The 13750-nt window shown below is 27.6% G+C and overlaps 2 protein-coding genes and 1 long non-coding RNA gene across 5 annotated transcripts in view; 2 read left to right on the plus strand and 1 right to left on the minus strand.

The window, feature by feature from the left end:
* Positions 1 to 226: 226 nt before the first annotated feature.
* Positions 227 to 8972, plus strand: Bicd (Microtubule-associated protein Bicaudal D). Of its 3 annotated transcripts, XM_074257364.1 has the most exons (7): positions 227 to 668; positions 901 to 1091; positions 1172 to 2146; positions 2607 to 2753; positions 3915 to 4335; positions 4481 to 4732; positions 5305 to 8972. In XM_074257364.1, exons 2-7 carry the CDS (start codon positions 909 to 911, stop codon positions 5586 to 5588), a joined length of 2262 nt encoding a protein of 753 aa, XP_074113465.1. In that variant the 5' UTR covers positions 227 to 668; positions 901 to 908; the 3' UTR covers positions 5589 to 8972. The 3 variants fall into 3 exon arrangements, with proteins under 3 accessions (XP_074113465.1, XP_074113464.1, XP_074113466.1); XM_074257363.1 differs by lacking the exon at positions 227 to 668 and having other exon boundaries at positions 856 to 1091; XM_074257365.1 differs by lacking the exons at positions 227 to 668; positions 5305 to 8972 and adding an exon at positions 4894 to 5037 and having other exon boundaries at positions 856 to 1091.
* The window catches only part of LOC141536679 (receptor-type tyrosine-protein phosphatase kappa-like), a 79394-nt gene continuing 70243 nt past the window's right edge, over positions 4600 to 13750 (plus strand). Inside the window, exon 1 of the mRNA XM_074257366.1 lies at positions 4600 to 4732. The gene's annotated coding sequence lies outside the window, so the exon portion shown is untranslated. The remainder of the gene's footprint in view (positions 4733 to 13750) is intronic.
* LOC141536517 (uncharacterized) lies at positions 12960 to 13506 on the minus strand. Its single transcript, XR_012480737.1, has 3 exons — positions 13456 to 13506; positions 13173 to 13374; positions 12960 to 13082 (listed from the first exon to the last, which is right to left on the minus strand). It is a non-coding gene; the product is annotated as an uncharacterized LOC141536517 (long non-coding RNA).

The following is a 13750-nucleotide window of genomic DNA, read 5'->3' on the forward strand; positions in this document are numbered from 1 at the left end:
GCCAACTTCAGTGTCATAAAAAAAGTTAATTTTTATAAAAAATTAGATTTATTTATTTTTTTTATTAAAATAATCGAAAACTTTGTAAAAATAAAAAAGAAATTTCAAACATTCAAAAAATATTCATAGAAACCCGCCTTAAGCCCACGCATGCGCATTAAGAAAAATTTTAAATAAACCGAGGCAGACATGTTCGGTCTGTCGCTCGTGAAGCGTAAACCAGAAAGCAGCCACAGCGGTGTGTTGGCTTCTTGACGAGCTTCTTCGGCACTCGCGTGCCATCCCCTTATCCATCACACTGTGATATCATACGAATCACGGTGTCCATTCACATCCGTCAAAAGAGTCGATTTAGTAGGACATGTGAATGCCGAAAAAGGAGTAAATTTGTCGGGTACGGTAGTGTCTCCTAAAGTGTGGATGTAAAGGGGGGTAATTTATAAAAACGTGGGTGTGGGCTGTGACGTAGGAGATAAAAATACCCGAAATAAAAGTGCCAGGCAAAATTATAATTATAATTAAAATAACACAATTATCATCATCAACATCAACATTGTATCAGCCAATAAAATACGCCATCCAATAAACGGGATAGTGATAATGTTCAGGTATTTGTTGTCGCCTCGGGACCTCCTCATGTCCACTCTAATTAACACAATCAACTTACGGTAACGATTAATTATTATTTAAACGGACGAGATTTTTTATTGCTGACTGACAACTGGAAAAAATAATCTAGGCTATAGTATTGTATTGATTTGTATTTTTTTTTTTTTTTTTTTTTTTTTCATTTAATTTATTGTATTATTGTATTAATTATAAATAACTGGTGTCTTTTTAAATTACGAAACGGAGTAAATAATAATAATAATAAAAATATCATGGCCACGGTAACCGAAGACCGAGTAATGGATCTAAGAGCGGAAATTGAAAGACTTTCACGTGAGCTTGACCTTGCGTCGACCGAAAAAATTCAATCAGCACAATATGGACTTGCTCTTCTGGAGGAAAAGTCTGCCTTGGAGCAAAAATGTAACGAGCTGGAAGCACTCTACGAGAATACCAAGCATGAGCTTGATATCACACAAGAGGTAAGTTAATTTAATAAATTTAATTAGTGGGATTAATTGATTAGTGGGATTATTTTTTATTGAATATATTTTTTATTTAGGCTCTAGCTAAATTTCAAAATACAACGAAATTGACAACCAGAAGTGGTATCGAGCAGGAAGAAAGCCTTTTATGTGAGTCAGCGGCACGTGAAACATCACTACAATCGTTGATAATTGAATTAGAGAATGAAACAAAACAATTAAGACATGAATTAGAACGAGTACAGGTAGAACGTGATCACGCGTTGCAAGAACGCGAAGATGTGGGTAAAAATCATGAGCAGGCTGAAGTTGAACGTAAAAATTTACGCACTGAATTACGAGAGTGCCGATTTCGTGAGACAAGATTGCTCCAGGATTATACAGAGCTGGAGGATGAAAATATATCCTTGCAAAAGCAAGTATCCACTCTGAGGTCCAGTCAAGTTGATTTTGAAAGTGCGAAGCATGAGATACGCAGGTTGAGCGAGGAAGTCGAGCTGCTGAACAGTCAAGTCGAGGAACTGTCTAACTTGAAAAAAATAGCTGAGAAACAGATGGAGGAGGCACTGGAATCACTCCAAGCTGAGCGAGAAGCCAAGTATTCGCTCAAAAAAGAGTTGGACCAACGTATGAATAGCGAGTCTATTTTTAATTTGAGTAATTTCGCCCTCATACGCGGTATAACTGATGATCAGACGATATGCAGTGATGGAGAAGATGATTCTCCGGCGCTCAGGCGGATTGAGGCTGATTTAAAAACTCAAGAACCCGGGACATCTGCTGCTGGTAAACAAGTTGATTTGTTTTCGGAGATTCACTTGAACGAGCTGAAAAAATTAGAAAAACAACTCGAACTGGCGGAATCGGAAAAAAGCGTGTTGTCACAGAATTTAAAAGACAGCCAGCATGCTGTTGAAAAAAGTCAGGGGGAATTACAATCATTTGTTGCTAGAATTGTTCAGTTAGCGGCTCGTGTTCAATCCCTTCAGCATTTACACTCTAAACTTCCGGAAAAACAAACTGAGGAAACGGCCATCGATAAACTCACTCAAGTAATTTTATCCTTTATTTATCTAGTATATTTTTAAAAGTTAACTATAGGTTGCTAGACACTTGCATGTCAGGTATCTGATTCAATCTTAAGTATTAATTCAAAGCACAATAATTATTTTATTAAAATTGAATAAATTATTGAATTCATGAACGAGAAATTGAATTTTAATATTTCAAATATTTTTATCAATTGAATAAAAGTATTTTTTTTTTTTTTTTTTTTTTTTTTTTTATTAATTAAAATACTTGTGTTTTTACAATTGCCAAAGAGAGAATAAGAAACTAGGTTGTTTATTAAAATAATTGTTTGCTTAGTTATAAATATAAATAATAAAAATATTTATTCTTTTATTTTCTTTAGAGAAAATTTAAATAAATTTTAGAATGCTATAAATAATAAATTGGCTGCAAAAGCTTAAGGAATTATTTATCTAATCTGAAAGAATTAATTATTAATAGGCTGTTATGCAGTACCATCAATGGAGCACAATGTCTGCACGAGAAGTTGAGCAGTTGCAGAAAGACCTAGCTGAGCTTGAAGACAATTTAACTGTTTCTGACGCAACCCAGCAATTGCGAATGGAATTAACAAACCTCCGTAACAAGGTATTTATTATTAACGCTAGCTCGAGTACATACGTTTAATAATTAATGTTTATTTTCGACAGTTGAGAGTATACAGTAGTAAATAGTAAATAGTGTCGCGTTAGGATCAAAGTACTCAGTAGTATAAATAAAAATAATTAAAATAACAAAATTTTTGTGTGAAGGTAAAATGGGTTGTGGGTAAATAAGTAGAATAAAAAACAAGTATAAAATTATGGGATTCCAGATACCGGTGTCAGAGAAGTGTCTTCAAGAAAAGGTTGGAACTTGTGACCTTTGTTTACGCATTTACCATCTATTAATAACAATTACTCTTAAATTAATGTTTTGCCTATCTAACGATTTATTATTAAATTATAATTATTTAAATTATAATTGCTTTTACGGTTACTCTAACAATGTCTATTAGGTGCAGCTTGTACAAATTAAATACCTACTTTATCTTGTATAAATATTTTAACTCTACTTAATTTTATACTTCATATAAATTAATAGCATTATTACATACTATTCATACTATATACTCTGTTCATAAGTTTACTCGTTATTATTTCACCATCAGCCATACTTTGGTCTTCATTTTATAATTTTAGTATTACATACATACAAAGCAGCAAGTGTATCGTAATGATAAAAATCTTGCTTATCGTGGCAATTATAAATCTTCCGTACACGTATGTTTATTAAACAAGCTGAGATAAGCAGGTGGAATCATCGATTGTATCGGCGAACTCACTAAGCTTTGAAGTGAATGTGCTTATAAATTAATTCATTTAATTATTATAATTAATATTCATTACAATAGAAGCTGGTTATTGAATATTGATATTTATTATAATTCCATTCAATATTCGGTCTATTATTTTAATGAATTTTTAATAATTAATTAAATAAATTATACGAATGTCTCGGTCACTATTAACGTGGCATGATATCGACACAATAAATAAGTAGAGTAAAAATTGCACGAATAAAAATAAAAAAAATTTATCAAGCTGAATTTACACTTTTAAAATAAATAAATAAAACTGGAAAATGCAATTCGTGCTTACAAGAATGCATAAATAATGAAGCTAAAAAAAATTTTAATTCCTACGATTGTCATTTAAAGTACTTATTTATTTAAAGACACTTTAGTTGATTAAAAATTATTTATTTCAGCTACTGGATACTGAGCATCGGAATTCTCAGCTTGAGTCGGACATTGAAATTCTTTCAAAGCTGGCTTGTGAGGCTGGAGGGTGTCTAGACACGGCTCAGAATGATCTTCAGAATATTTCTGACGAGCTGGCTCAGCTTTACCATCACGTGTGCGCGGTAAATGGCGAGACACCTTCACGAGTAATACTCGATCATGAGAAAATAGTTCCTGAGAAAGAAGAGAGTGAGGATAATGGAAAGATTGAATGGTTCAGAACACTATCCAAAACAGATTTGCCTATCAAAGATCTCAAGAGTCTTAGCAAAGCTAAAGAAATCGGTAAACATATTGAAACTGCTATGGATCAAATAAAACACCTGAGAAATGCCGTTGAACACACTATCGATATGTCTAAATTGAAAGGAAATCAAACTGATAATTGTAAGTATTTTATTTTTATTATTTTTATTAGCAACCTTACAGTTACTATGTAACTGCTGTCAATTTTTCATATATTTTATATATTTATATACTTTTAAATTTAAATAATAAACATAACTAATATATCGTTTCATTTTATCTCTAGCTGGCAATGAAAATAAAGCAGACGAAGGAGATCTGCAGGAGCAGGTAATAAAATTAAAGGCGTTGTTATCAGCTAAACGAGAGCAGATAGCAACTTTGAGAACAGTACTAAAATCAAATAAAAATACCGCTGAAGTTGCGTTGACCAATTTGAAGAGCAAGTATGAAAGTGAAAAGAGTATCGTCAGCGAAACTATTTCCAAGCTGAGGAACGAACTTAGACGGCTGAAGGAAAATGCAGCGACATTTTCAAGTAAGTGCTTTGTCGAATTTTTATTACTTTGTTACCAGGAGTATAATTTATGAGTTACAAAAATTAATTATTTTTTATCCCGTATTCCCTCTAACAATGATCCATTAATTTATTACCTTATTTAATCGTACATTAATATCAACATCAATACTGGGCTTTAGCACTTGCTTACATGGCGATACTAATGTCGAGTTCCTTTACAATAGACTTAGCGCTTGCTCTTAACATTTGCCATCAAGAACGTTCTTGTGTTAAATAATGATAATTTAATAAAGCTATTTTTTGTTTACATAGTTTCCTAAGTGGTATTCCTCATTTTTACCTTTCTCCCGTTCATGTTGTATTTTTTCCTGGTAGCTTCGTTTAGTTTCATCAAAAAATCCTCACTCCTCATTCACATCAAGGTTTTGATTCCTTCACATTATCCATTCGTATGTTTATTTATGTAATCATCGTTTTTATTTAATTCCGTGGTGAAAGTTTTTTGTCTAGTCAATTAATCGTTGAAAAAAAAAAAAAAAAATAGAACCTTGTGTGTTTTAAAATACCCTCTAACAAATAAACCTGTTCAGGTCTGCGAGCAATGTTTGCTGCGCGATGTGAGGAATATGTAACACAAGTTGAGGAATTGCAACGTCAACTGACTGCTGCCGAGGAGGATAGGAAAACGCTCAATCACTTGCTACGTCTCGCAGTTCAACAAAAGCTAGGACTTACTATGAAATTAGAGGAATTGGAGGTTGACCGCGAATTGAGAAATACTCGTAGACATGGCGGAAGTGGCGGTGGTGGACGTGGCCGTGCTCCTCGCATGCAACAGACGCACCGTCCTCATATGGGTAGAGATTTTTTCTAGAAAATGGTTAAGATATGGAGCAAAGTTTTCTGAGTGATGATTATTATTTTTTATAAATACTATCGCGTTTATAATTATTATTTTATTTATTTTGTTTATTTTTTAACTTTTTTCGGGTACATGGAATTTTATCGAGAGTAAATTAATAAGTATACGCTTTAATTGTTATTCTGACAATACCGATCAATTAAAAACATACGTATCACGGACTGGGTTATCGCGGTATTTCATATTGATCGAATTCGGATTGTTTTACAATTCAAATGCTTCTAACGTAAAAACTGTTTTTATTCTCCGGTCATTTAAAAAAAAATTTTTTTTATTCTGTGGGAAATCTCATTCATGAAAAAAATGTTTGGTGAAAATTTTAACTTTATTATCCGAGTTATTTTTTTTATTTTTAGTTTCAATCTTGGAAAATTTTTTTCTCATTTTATTAAATTTTAATTAAACATTTTAATAATTACCAAGTTGAAATATAACAATTGCGGCGATATTTTTTTTTTTTTTTTTTTTTTTTTTTCATTTGAATTTTTATTAGAAAATTTTAGTCGATATGTGAACCGTAAAGTGAATAATTAAAAAATAGAAGGTACCGCGGTAATAAAAATTTTCATGTACTCCGAAAAAAATGATATACGCGATGGAAGTTAAATTGCCTCGGGAATTGATGTTACTATCGATACCATTAATACAGATGAAATAACAATTCAGAGAGATATTTTACTTAAAAAAAAAATTATATAATAAAATTAGAAAAAAAAAAAAAGGAGAGAGATGATGATAAAATACCATCGAATCCGAATAATTGACATGGTATTTGTTAGCATAACTAAATTTCCCAGCGGATTAACTAATTCCCAAGTTTTTTCTCTTAATATTCATCACTCACGCTCCATGTCGTTGATTAAATCTAGTTGAACAAAAAAAAAAAAAAAAAAAACAAACAAACAAACAAACAAAAACAGGAATAGGTGAAGAAAAACAATAAAAATCTCTTCGTTACCAGGTTTTATTTTATAAAAACACGAAACAAGTCAGGTGTTTTTTACAATTAAAATACTTACTAGGACAAGTCGATTGTAGACAATACGTTATTAACTATAGTACGACGTAGAATTTAATAATCGTTTAGTAAAAAATAAAAACAAAACAAATAAATAAATTAATAAAATTTCCAGTTTTTCTGGAAATATAGCGATTTAGATTTTTTATATTTTAAACTAACAAAACAAAAAACATTCGTAGGTTTTTTTAGTCTGATTAATAAATAAATCGAAAAAAAATGAATTTTTTAAATAATGAACGAATGAGAGAGTACGAAATTCCGTCGCATCACATTGTGCTCCTTATTATTTACGTTTTTAAAAATTGCAATATTATTTATAAGTATTATTTTATATATTTATTTTTTAATTATCGATCGTCGATATTTAAACAATAAAATTCGGCCGGTTTATTTATTTTTCAATAAGCAGTACGGTCGTAAGCTATTAATCGCAGCTAAATATTAAATATTTTAATATTTTAATCAAAATATTTTAATAAATTATTACCCCTCGCACAACTATTTTTTTTGATGTTGATCGATGTATTTACATCATCTATAGAATATATATATATATATATATATATATATATATATATATATATATATATATATATATATATATATATATATATATATATATATATATATATATGTATATACATAATAGTTATTATAGCAATCTATTAGCGATCATTTTTCACGGGGTGATGGCTAGGTAATCTAATTAAATGATTATTTAATTATTAATCCATTATAATTAGCAAATTAATAAAAAAAAAAAAAAAAAATAAAATGTCACATTGAGTCCTCGAATCGTTGAAAAAAATAAAAAGAATTTATAATAACGTCCATTTTTTAGATTCTCTTGCTGCTCAATGAGCCAAGCAAGAAATTAAGAATAAAATACCACGTTAATAAAATCATAAATAAATTTTATCTATTGTCCAAAAATAAACCGATTAAGTGTCAGCATAATCGGTAATTGTTGCCAATCTTTTAATCGTATACTGTCTCCGATCTGTTTGTAGTTAATAATTATTCGTAAAAACAGTAAATTACGGTGTTGTTGTCGCTATTCGCTTTTATAATTATTAACTCTGTTATTTATTATTACTATTATTATTGTATTATTAAATCAAATTGTATATTTATTACTATTATGACTGTGAAATTATTTGTCGTGGTATATATTTTTAAAATGATAACAAGAGAGACAATTAATATCGATCGGCATTAATTGATCGATTAATGTCCTTGTAATTTTACCGAACCATTATTGTAAACGTCCAATTGTTAATATTTTTATTTTACACAATTATTCAATTATTATTTATAATTAATTAAATGTGATTTTTTTTTTATTATTTTTGATGAAATCGACTTAAAAATTTTTAAGTTTGAGTATTAAATTAATTTTAGTGCCAATAATTTGTTGTAGATATTCCGTAATTTAATAAGAGTTTGTTATTTGTCGGTAATTAAGTTTAGTCAATATTTCAAGTGCCTCAAGCATTATTGAAATTGATATTAAATTAATAGATTAAATAAAATTATAATTTTTATTTTATTTTTTAAATAAAATTATTTGTAATTAATTACACTAAATTTTATTCAATTAAATTAATTATTGAGATTATTTTAGGTGAGCGCTGTTTATTTAATCTCACTTAATTTCTCGTAAATAAAAATTATTCCGCTGATTGGTACAAAATTTTTCATGTTAACAAAATCGAATATCTACAACGCAAGCGCAAAAAAATTTTAACAATTTTTTTTTTTAAATCATTATTTTATTTTATTAATTTAAATATTGAGAAAAAAAAAGTATGAATATATTTTATGTCCAAAAACCGAGCCAGCCTCAGACCACCGTCCCTCTGTCCCAATTCTTCCACACCATCGCCGTTAAATTAAATTAAACTAACTCACTATTCCACTTACTGAGCGTTAATAATTACCTCGTCATATTTTTATTTTATCATACAAATTTATTAGAAATTTATTAACTGACGCGATTGACTAATTATTAATATATTAATTAATAAATAAAAAACGAGAATTGTTGAGAGTAAGTTTGTGGATAGAAAGACCAAGTATTTTACAATTGCGTCCCTCAAATTGAGCATTAAAGCGGCGATGTGTGTGCATTTATATTGTAATACTATTATTAACTAATGTATCGACTATAGAACTATAATTATTAATTAATTATTGTTAATTAAATATATTTATAACAAGCATTAATCCGAATCTGTAAATACTGTAAATGCTCATCCTGGTAAAAATGATGAAAACTTTTATTAATAATAATAATAATAATAATAACAATAATATACTTAGTTATTAATTAATTAATAATTATCTTTTTTAAAACTCACTCGATTTGTTTTTTAATATAAAAAAAAACGTTATGTGCTGGGTAAATGATATTTAAAATGGAAAAAAAAAAAAAAAAAGAAAAACTTAGCAATAAGCTAAAAAAAAATACAAAGTTATAAAAAACATCAACAAAATATTATTATCATTAGTATATCTCGTCTAACGATAGATAATTTGTTTTTGTAATATATTAAGTAATTAAAAATATATAATCATTTATAATCTTAAATAATTGTAATTTTTTAAGTGTCTTTGCAAACCTCAGACGCTAAGAGTCAAGTTCGCTCCATTATCGATCCTTTTATTTTTATTTTAAATAAATTCGATATTGCTGAAACATTGTAAAGTAACTAAACAGTTACATTGTACCTAGATGTCAATCGGTATGAGAAAATGTTAGTTTAGGTGCTATCACTTTTTGTGTTATAGTACATCAATTAACAGAGGCGACGAAGCGCGACTGATAATGGAGCTGAGCTTTTCCGAACTTTATGATATCAGTCTACAACCTAGTCATTTTATTTCTCTCTCTCTCTCTCTCTATCTCTCATGCGGTGTGAGAAGTCAATTTAACTTGGTTGCATCATCGTTATTCTAGAACAGAAACGACGATTAAAAAAATCCGCTATAAAAATGGAGTGTCAAAAAAAATATATAACTGAAAAAAAATTTATTACAACAAAAAATGAAAAATAGGATTTATAGAGAAGAATATTGATGTGATATTTGATCGCTTTCAGTACCTACGTTGTGTATATTTTTATTTGCTTTAGCATACGTGTTTTTAACGTCTTTCAAAGGATTTCCAATATCAGTTGTTATTAAATTTTAAATTAAAAAAAGGTATTTGATCATTGATTATTTTTTTTTTTTTTTTTTTTTTTTTTTTTTTTCATTTTAAAACCGATTCATTTAAATGTTTTTAGACCTTCATTCTATATCTAAAGCCCACGGCGATCATTTTAAATAATTCACGTTATATTTTAATTCCTGGCGATTTATGATTTTAAAATTTAAAATAAATAATTACAATATTTATATTTTTTTTTTTAATTTTGTAATTTTATTTTTTTAAAAATTTAAATGAGGCTTAATTAAAAAATATTTGTGATAAAATGAATAATATTTTATTTAATCAACATTTTGTTAATTTTTTAATATGTTAGCAAAAAATAGTAATTTTTATCATAAGCAACTATAAAATTAATTTATTGTCCAGAAAAAAATTTTTTTCCAGAAAAAAATATAGATTATTTACAATTAATTTTACCAATTATTAAGATAAAAAAATTTTTTTGATATAATTTTTTATTTTTCTGTGCCTTAAATTTTTATCTCAAGTATAATTACAAATTAATAATTACACAATGAATATTAAATTAATTTACTAGATTTTTAAAAAATTTAATTTTTATGTTGCCTGGTCAATATTTGGTTCTTTAAAAAAATGAATATTATTCTCAACATTTCTTTCAATATGACAAAAACTTTCGCTGTCATAACGTTTCTCTTATTTCCTACAGTATGTTTGGACAACTGCCACGATAACAGTTAAATAATAAATGTAATTTAAAAGGGAGAAAGATGGTAGACGGTAGACGTAGTTAGGGGAAGAGAAGGAATAAATGGAGTTACTTGTACATATTTTTATTCTTTTTCTACACCGCTTCTATTCGTATACAAATTCTTGTCGTGTGGATCCGATGCCCGTTATCCTGCTTAACAATTCAAGCGTCAAGTTTACTATATGTTACATTTTCATTTAGCCTTTCAATAGCTCCACTCTCGCCCTATAAAGATAAAAGGATTTACTCATCTGTTTTAGACAGCCATTGTTCTTTTGCCAAAAATCAAACTTCTAAAAATTTATTTTATTGACGTGAGTTATTGACTTCTTTCTTGCTGAGCGACCAACCTATTTATGACGGCCCTTTGTTATAAATGTCCGTTTCCTGTAATAATTTTTAGTTTAATAGGTGAAAAGTTCAAATTTTTCTTTAAGCTAACCTCGGTGGTAAGAAAATTGATTTTTAACTTTTTGTTAAAAATCAAGTTTCATGAAGTTTACCCTTATTAAATAAAAATTAAGTTTTAGAGGTGAAGAGGGCAAAATTTAGTGAAGAAATTTTTTTTTTCAATAATTTTTATCGTTTTGGACTCTAAAATTCTTAAAAAAAAAATTTAACAAAAAATAAAAAATGAGTAAGGACAAAAAAAAACAAGACAAAATATTCTGGTCAAATATATATTTGAATACATGAATATAAAATATTCGGAAAATGAATGAAGATGTTGACAATGTTTGTCAAATATAAATTATTATAAAAAACGCTTGCGACAATTTTTACATTCATTCTAACTCTGAAGAATTTTTTTCAAAACTTTGAAACTTTGATTTTAGTTTAAATTAACTATTGATTTTTTTTTTTTTTTTTTTTTTTTTTACAGTATAATATAATTCTTGCAATTTTTTTCGACCAAAAACATTGAAATTTTTTGAACAGTAGGCTTGCAGAACTTAAAATAAATTTTTTCTAATTGAATTAATATTTAACTTCAAAGCGAATACCGGGTTAAAAATATAAAACAAATTCCTCAGTTAATATACGAGCGTAGATAAGATTGAAAGAACTTGAAAGAGCATCTATGAATTCAAAAATAATAGTCGACAAGCAGATACATAATTAGCAATTCAAAAAGCAGTAAACAGATGAAATATTTAAATGCGCGAGTACTCTGCATTATTCATCATAATGTCTATAATAATAATTATTATGATCATAATCATAATAATAATAATAATAATAATAATAATAATAATAATAATAATAATGGTAAAAATGATATCATTAAATCTAACAGTAGTAAACAAATAAAAATAATTCAACATTAAAAGTAAAATAATGGTGAATAACAGATTATTTAGATGATATTTAGATTTAGATAACTCTTATTTTGTCACAGTACAATAACTGCGGAATCAGCGATGCTTATGAGTCTAAGGAATGCCTGGCTCCTTGGCGATTTGCCAGTGTTTCCCGCGAATACAAACTTCCACAATTCTAGTATGACTCGCGTGTTACAATTACACTTACTCCACTCACTTAATTCAACAGTTGAAAATTCCTTTATACCTATTTCTGCATACTTGTCTTACAAATTAAACTCACATTCAACGCGCCAGTTTTATTCTTACTGAAACAATAATTATTTTCATTAAAATATAATCAAGTTTCAAAAAATATCTTCTATTTTTCATAATTAAAATGATAATGAAGAATATAAAATTAAAAGAATATTTTTAATTGTAATTTACTTAGTTTGAGTACTTTTGAAGAAAATTTTTAAAATAATTAGCTATACAGAAAAAAGAAGAGAAAAATTACATTATGTAATGTAAAGTGGGGCTTTTTATATAAAACTAGAAAAATTACAGTTTTAGATTGTACTTATTACAGATTTTGTAGGAATTATATTGTAAAACGTAAATATTACATTGGAAACTCTGAAAATTAACTTTCAAAGTTTGAATTTATAAAACTGCTATTTTGAAATGCAATTTTTGTAGTTTTTTATATCAAGCGACGCTTATTACTATTTATAGTTTAATTTTTCTCTGTTTTTTTTTTTTTCCGCGTAATACAAAATTAATTATTAAATAATTATTTAGTGAACAAATATGACAGAACTATTTAAAACTATTTAAAACTCTTTCAAAAAAATTAAAAAATACATAAAATTGTAAAAAAGTACAAATTCAAATTGAGATTTTTGCAATTACACTAAATTAAACTCAAAATATTAATGTTATCTTATAAATACAACATTTTTTTTATTCATCTAATTAAAATAAAATTTTAACTAAAAAATTATAATTATTGAAAAAAAAATTTTTTTTTTTTATAAATTAAAACTTTTGAACTAAAAACACAATAGAGTACTAAAATAAAAGTAAAAATAGTTGCGTAACATTGCATTAAAGCAGGAAAACAAAAAAGACATTGATGTTGATTCTTAACGGGTGACTATTTATAAATTCGACGGTCGACTGTTAACCTTGCCCGCTGTTAAAACAAAATCATTTAAGTTGGAGTATATATATTATATTTACATCCATCTTTCTATATTTCTTCATAGATATATTATATACATACGTTTATATACTTAAGAAGATAGGGAGTTACAATCGAAGTACATTTGGTTGCCTCGAGATGTTTCCTCGGATTGCGATATCACCAATGCATGCTAAAGACTAGAGATGCGTTCCAATTGGGTCAGGTCCACAACTAGTCTACTACTATTGTGCCCGCTGTATTGTGCATCGTACAATTTATCCCACTGTACAGAATATGGTACCTAGTGTATTATAACCAGACGCAGTTTCTAAATGTATATTTGTACGTACAGATGCACAAAGAAATTAAACGTTTCATTTACCAGCAGGTGCGTGTTACTGACTCCTCTGTAATGTACTGCGCTCACTGTTTTACTGTTTTGCTTTATTCTTGGAGATAAAGACTTGATGTTCGTTTACAGGTTCAATGAAATTAAATTACAAAGTACATTTTTAATAGCTGGTAAAAATTTTTTACTGCTTTTTTAATTTGAAAAATGTTATCTAAAAAATTAAATTTTTAAATCAAAAAATTTTTGTCTTAGATTTAAATTTATATTAAAATTCATCCTAATTTTTATTTTTATTTTTTTTTTTTTTTCAATTTATTTGATAATT

This window comes from Cotesia typhae, unplaced genomic scaffold, assembly GCF_013202065.1.
Source record: "Cotesia typhae breed Kobodo isofemale line unplaced genomic scaffold, CoteBio_Ctyphae scaffold_152, whole genome shotgun sequence".
Lineage (NCBI taxonomy): Eukaryota > Metazoa > Arthropoda > Insecta > Hymenoptera > Braconidae > Cotesia > Cotesia typhae.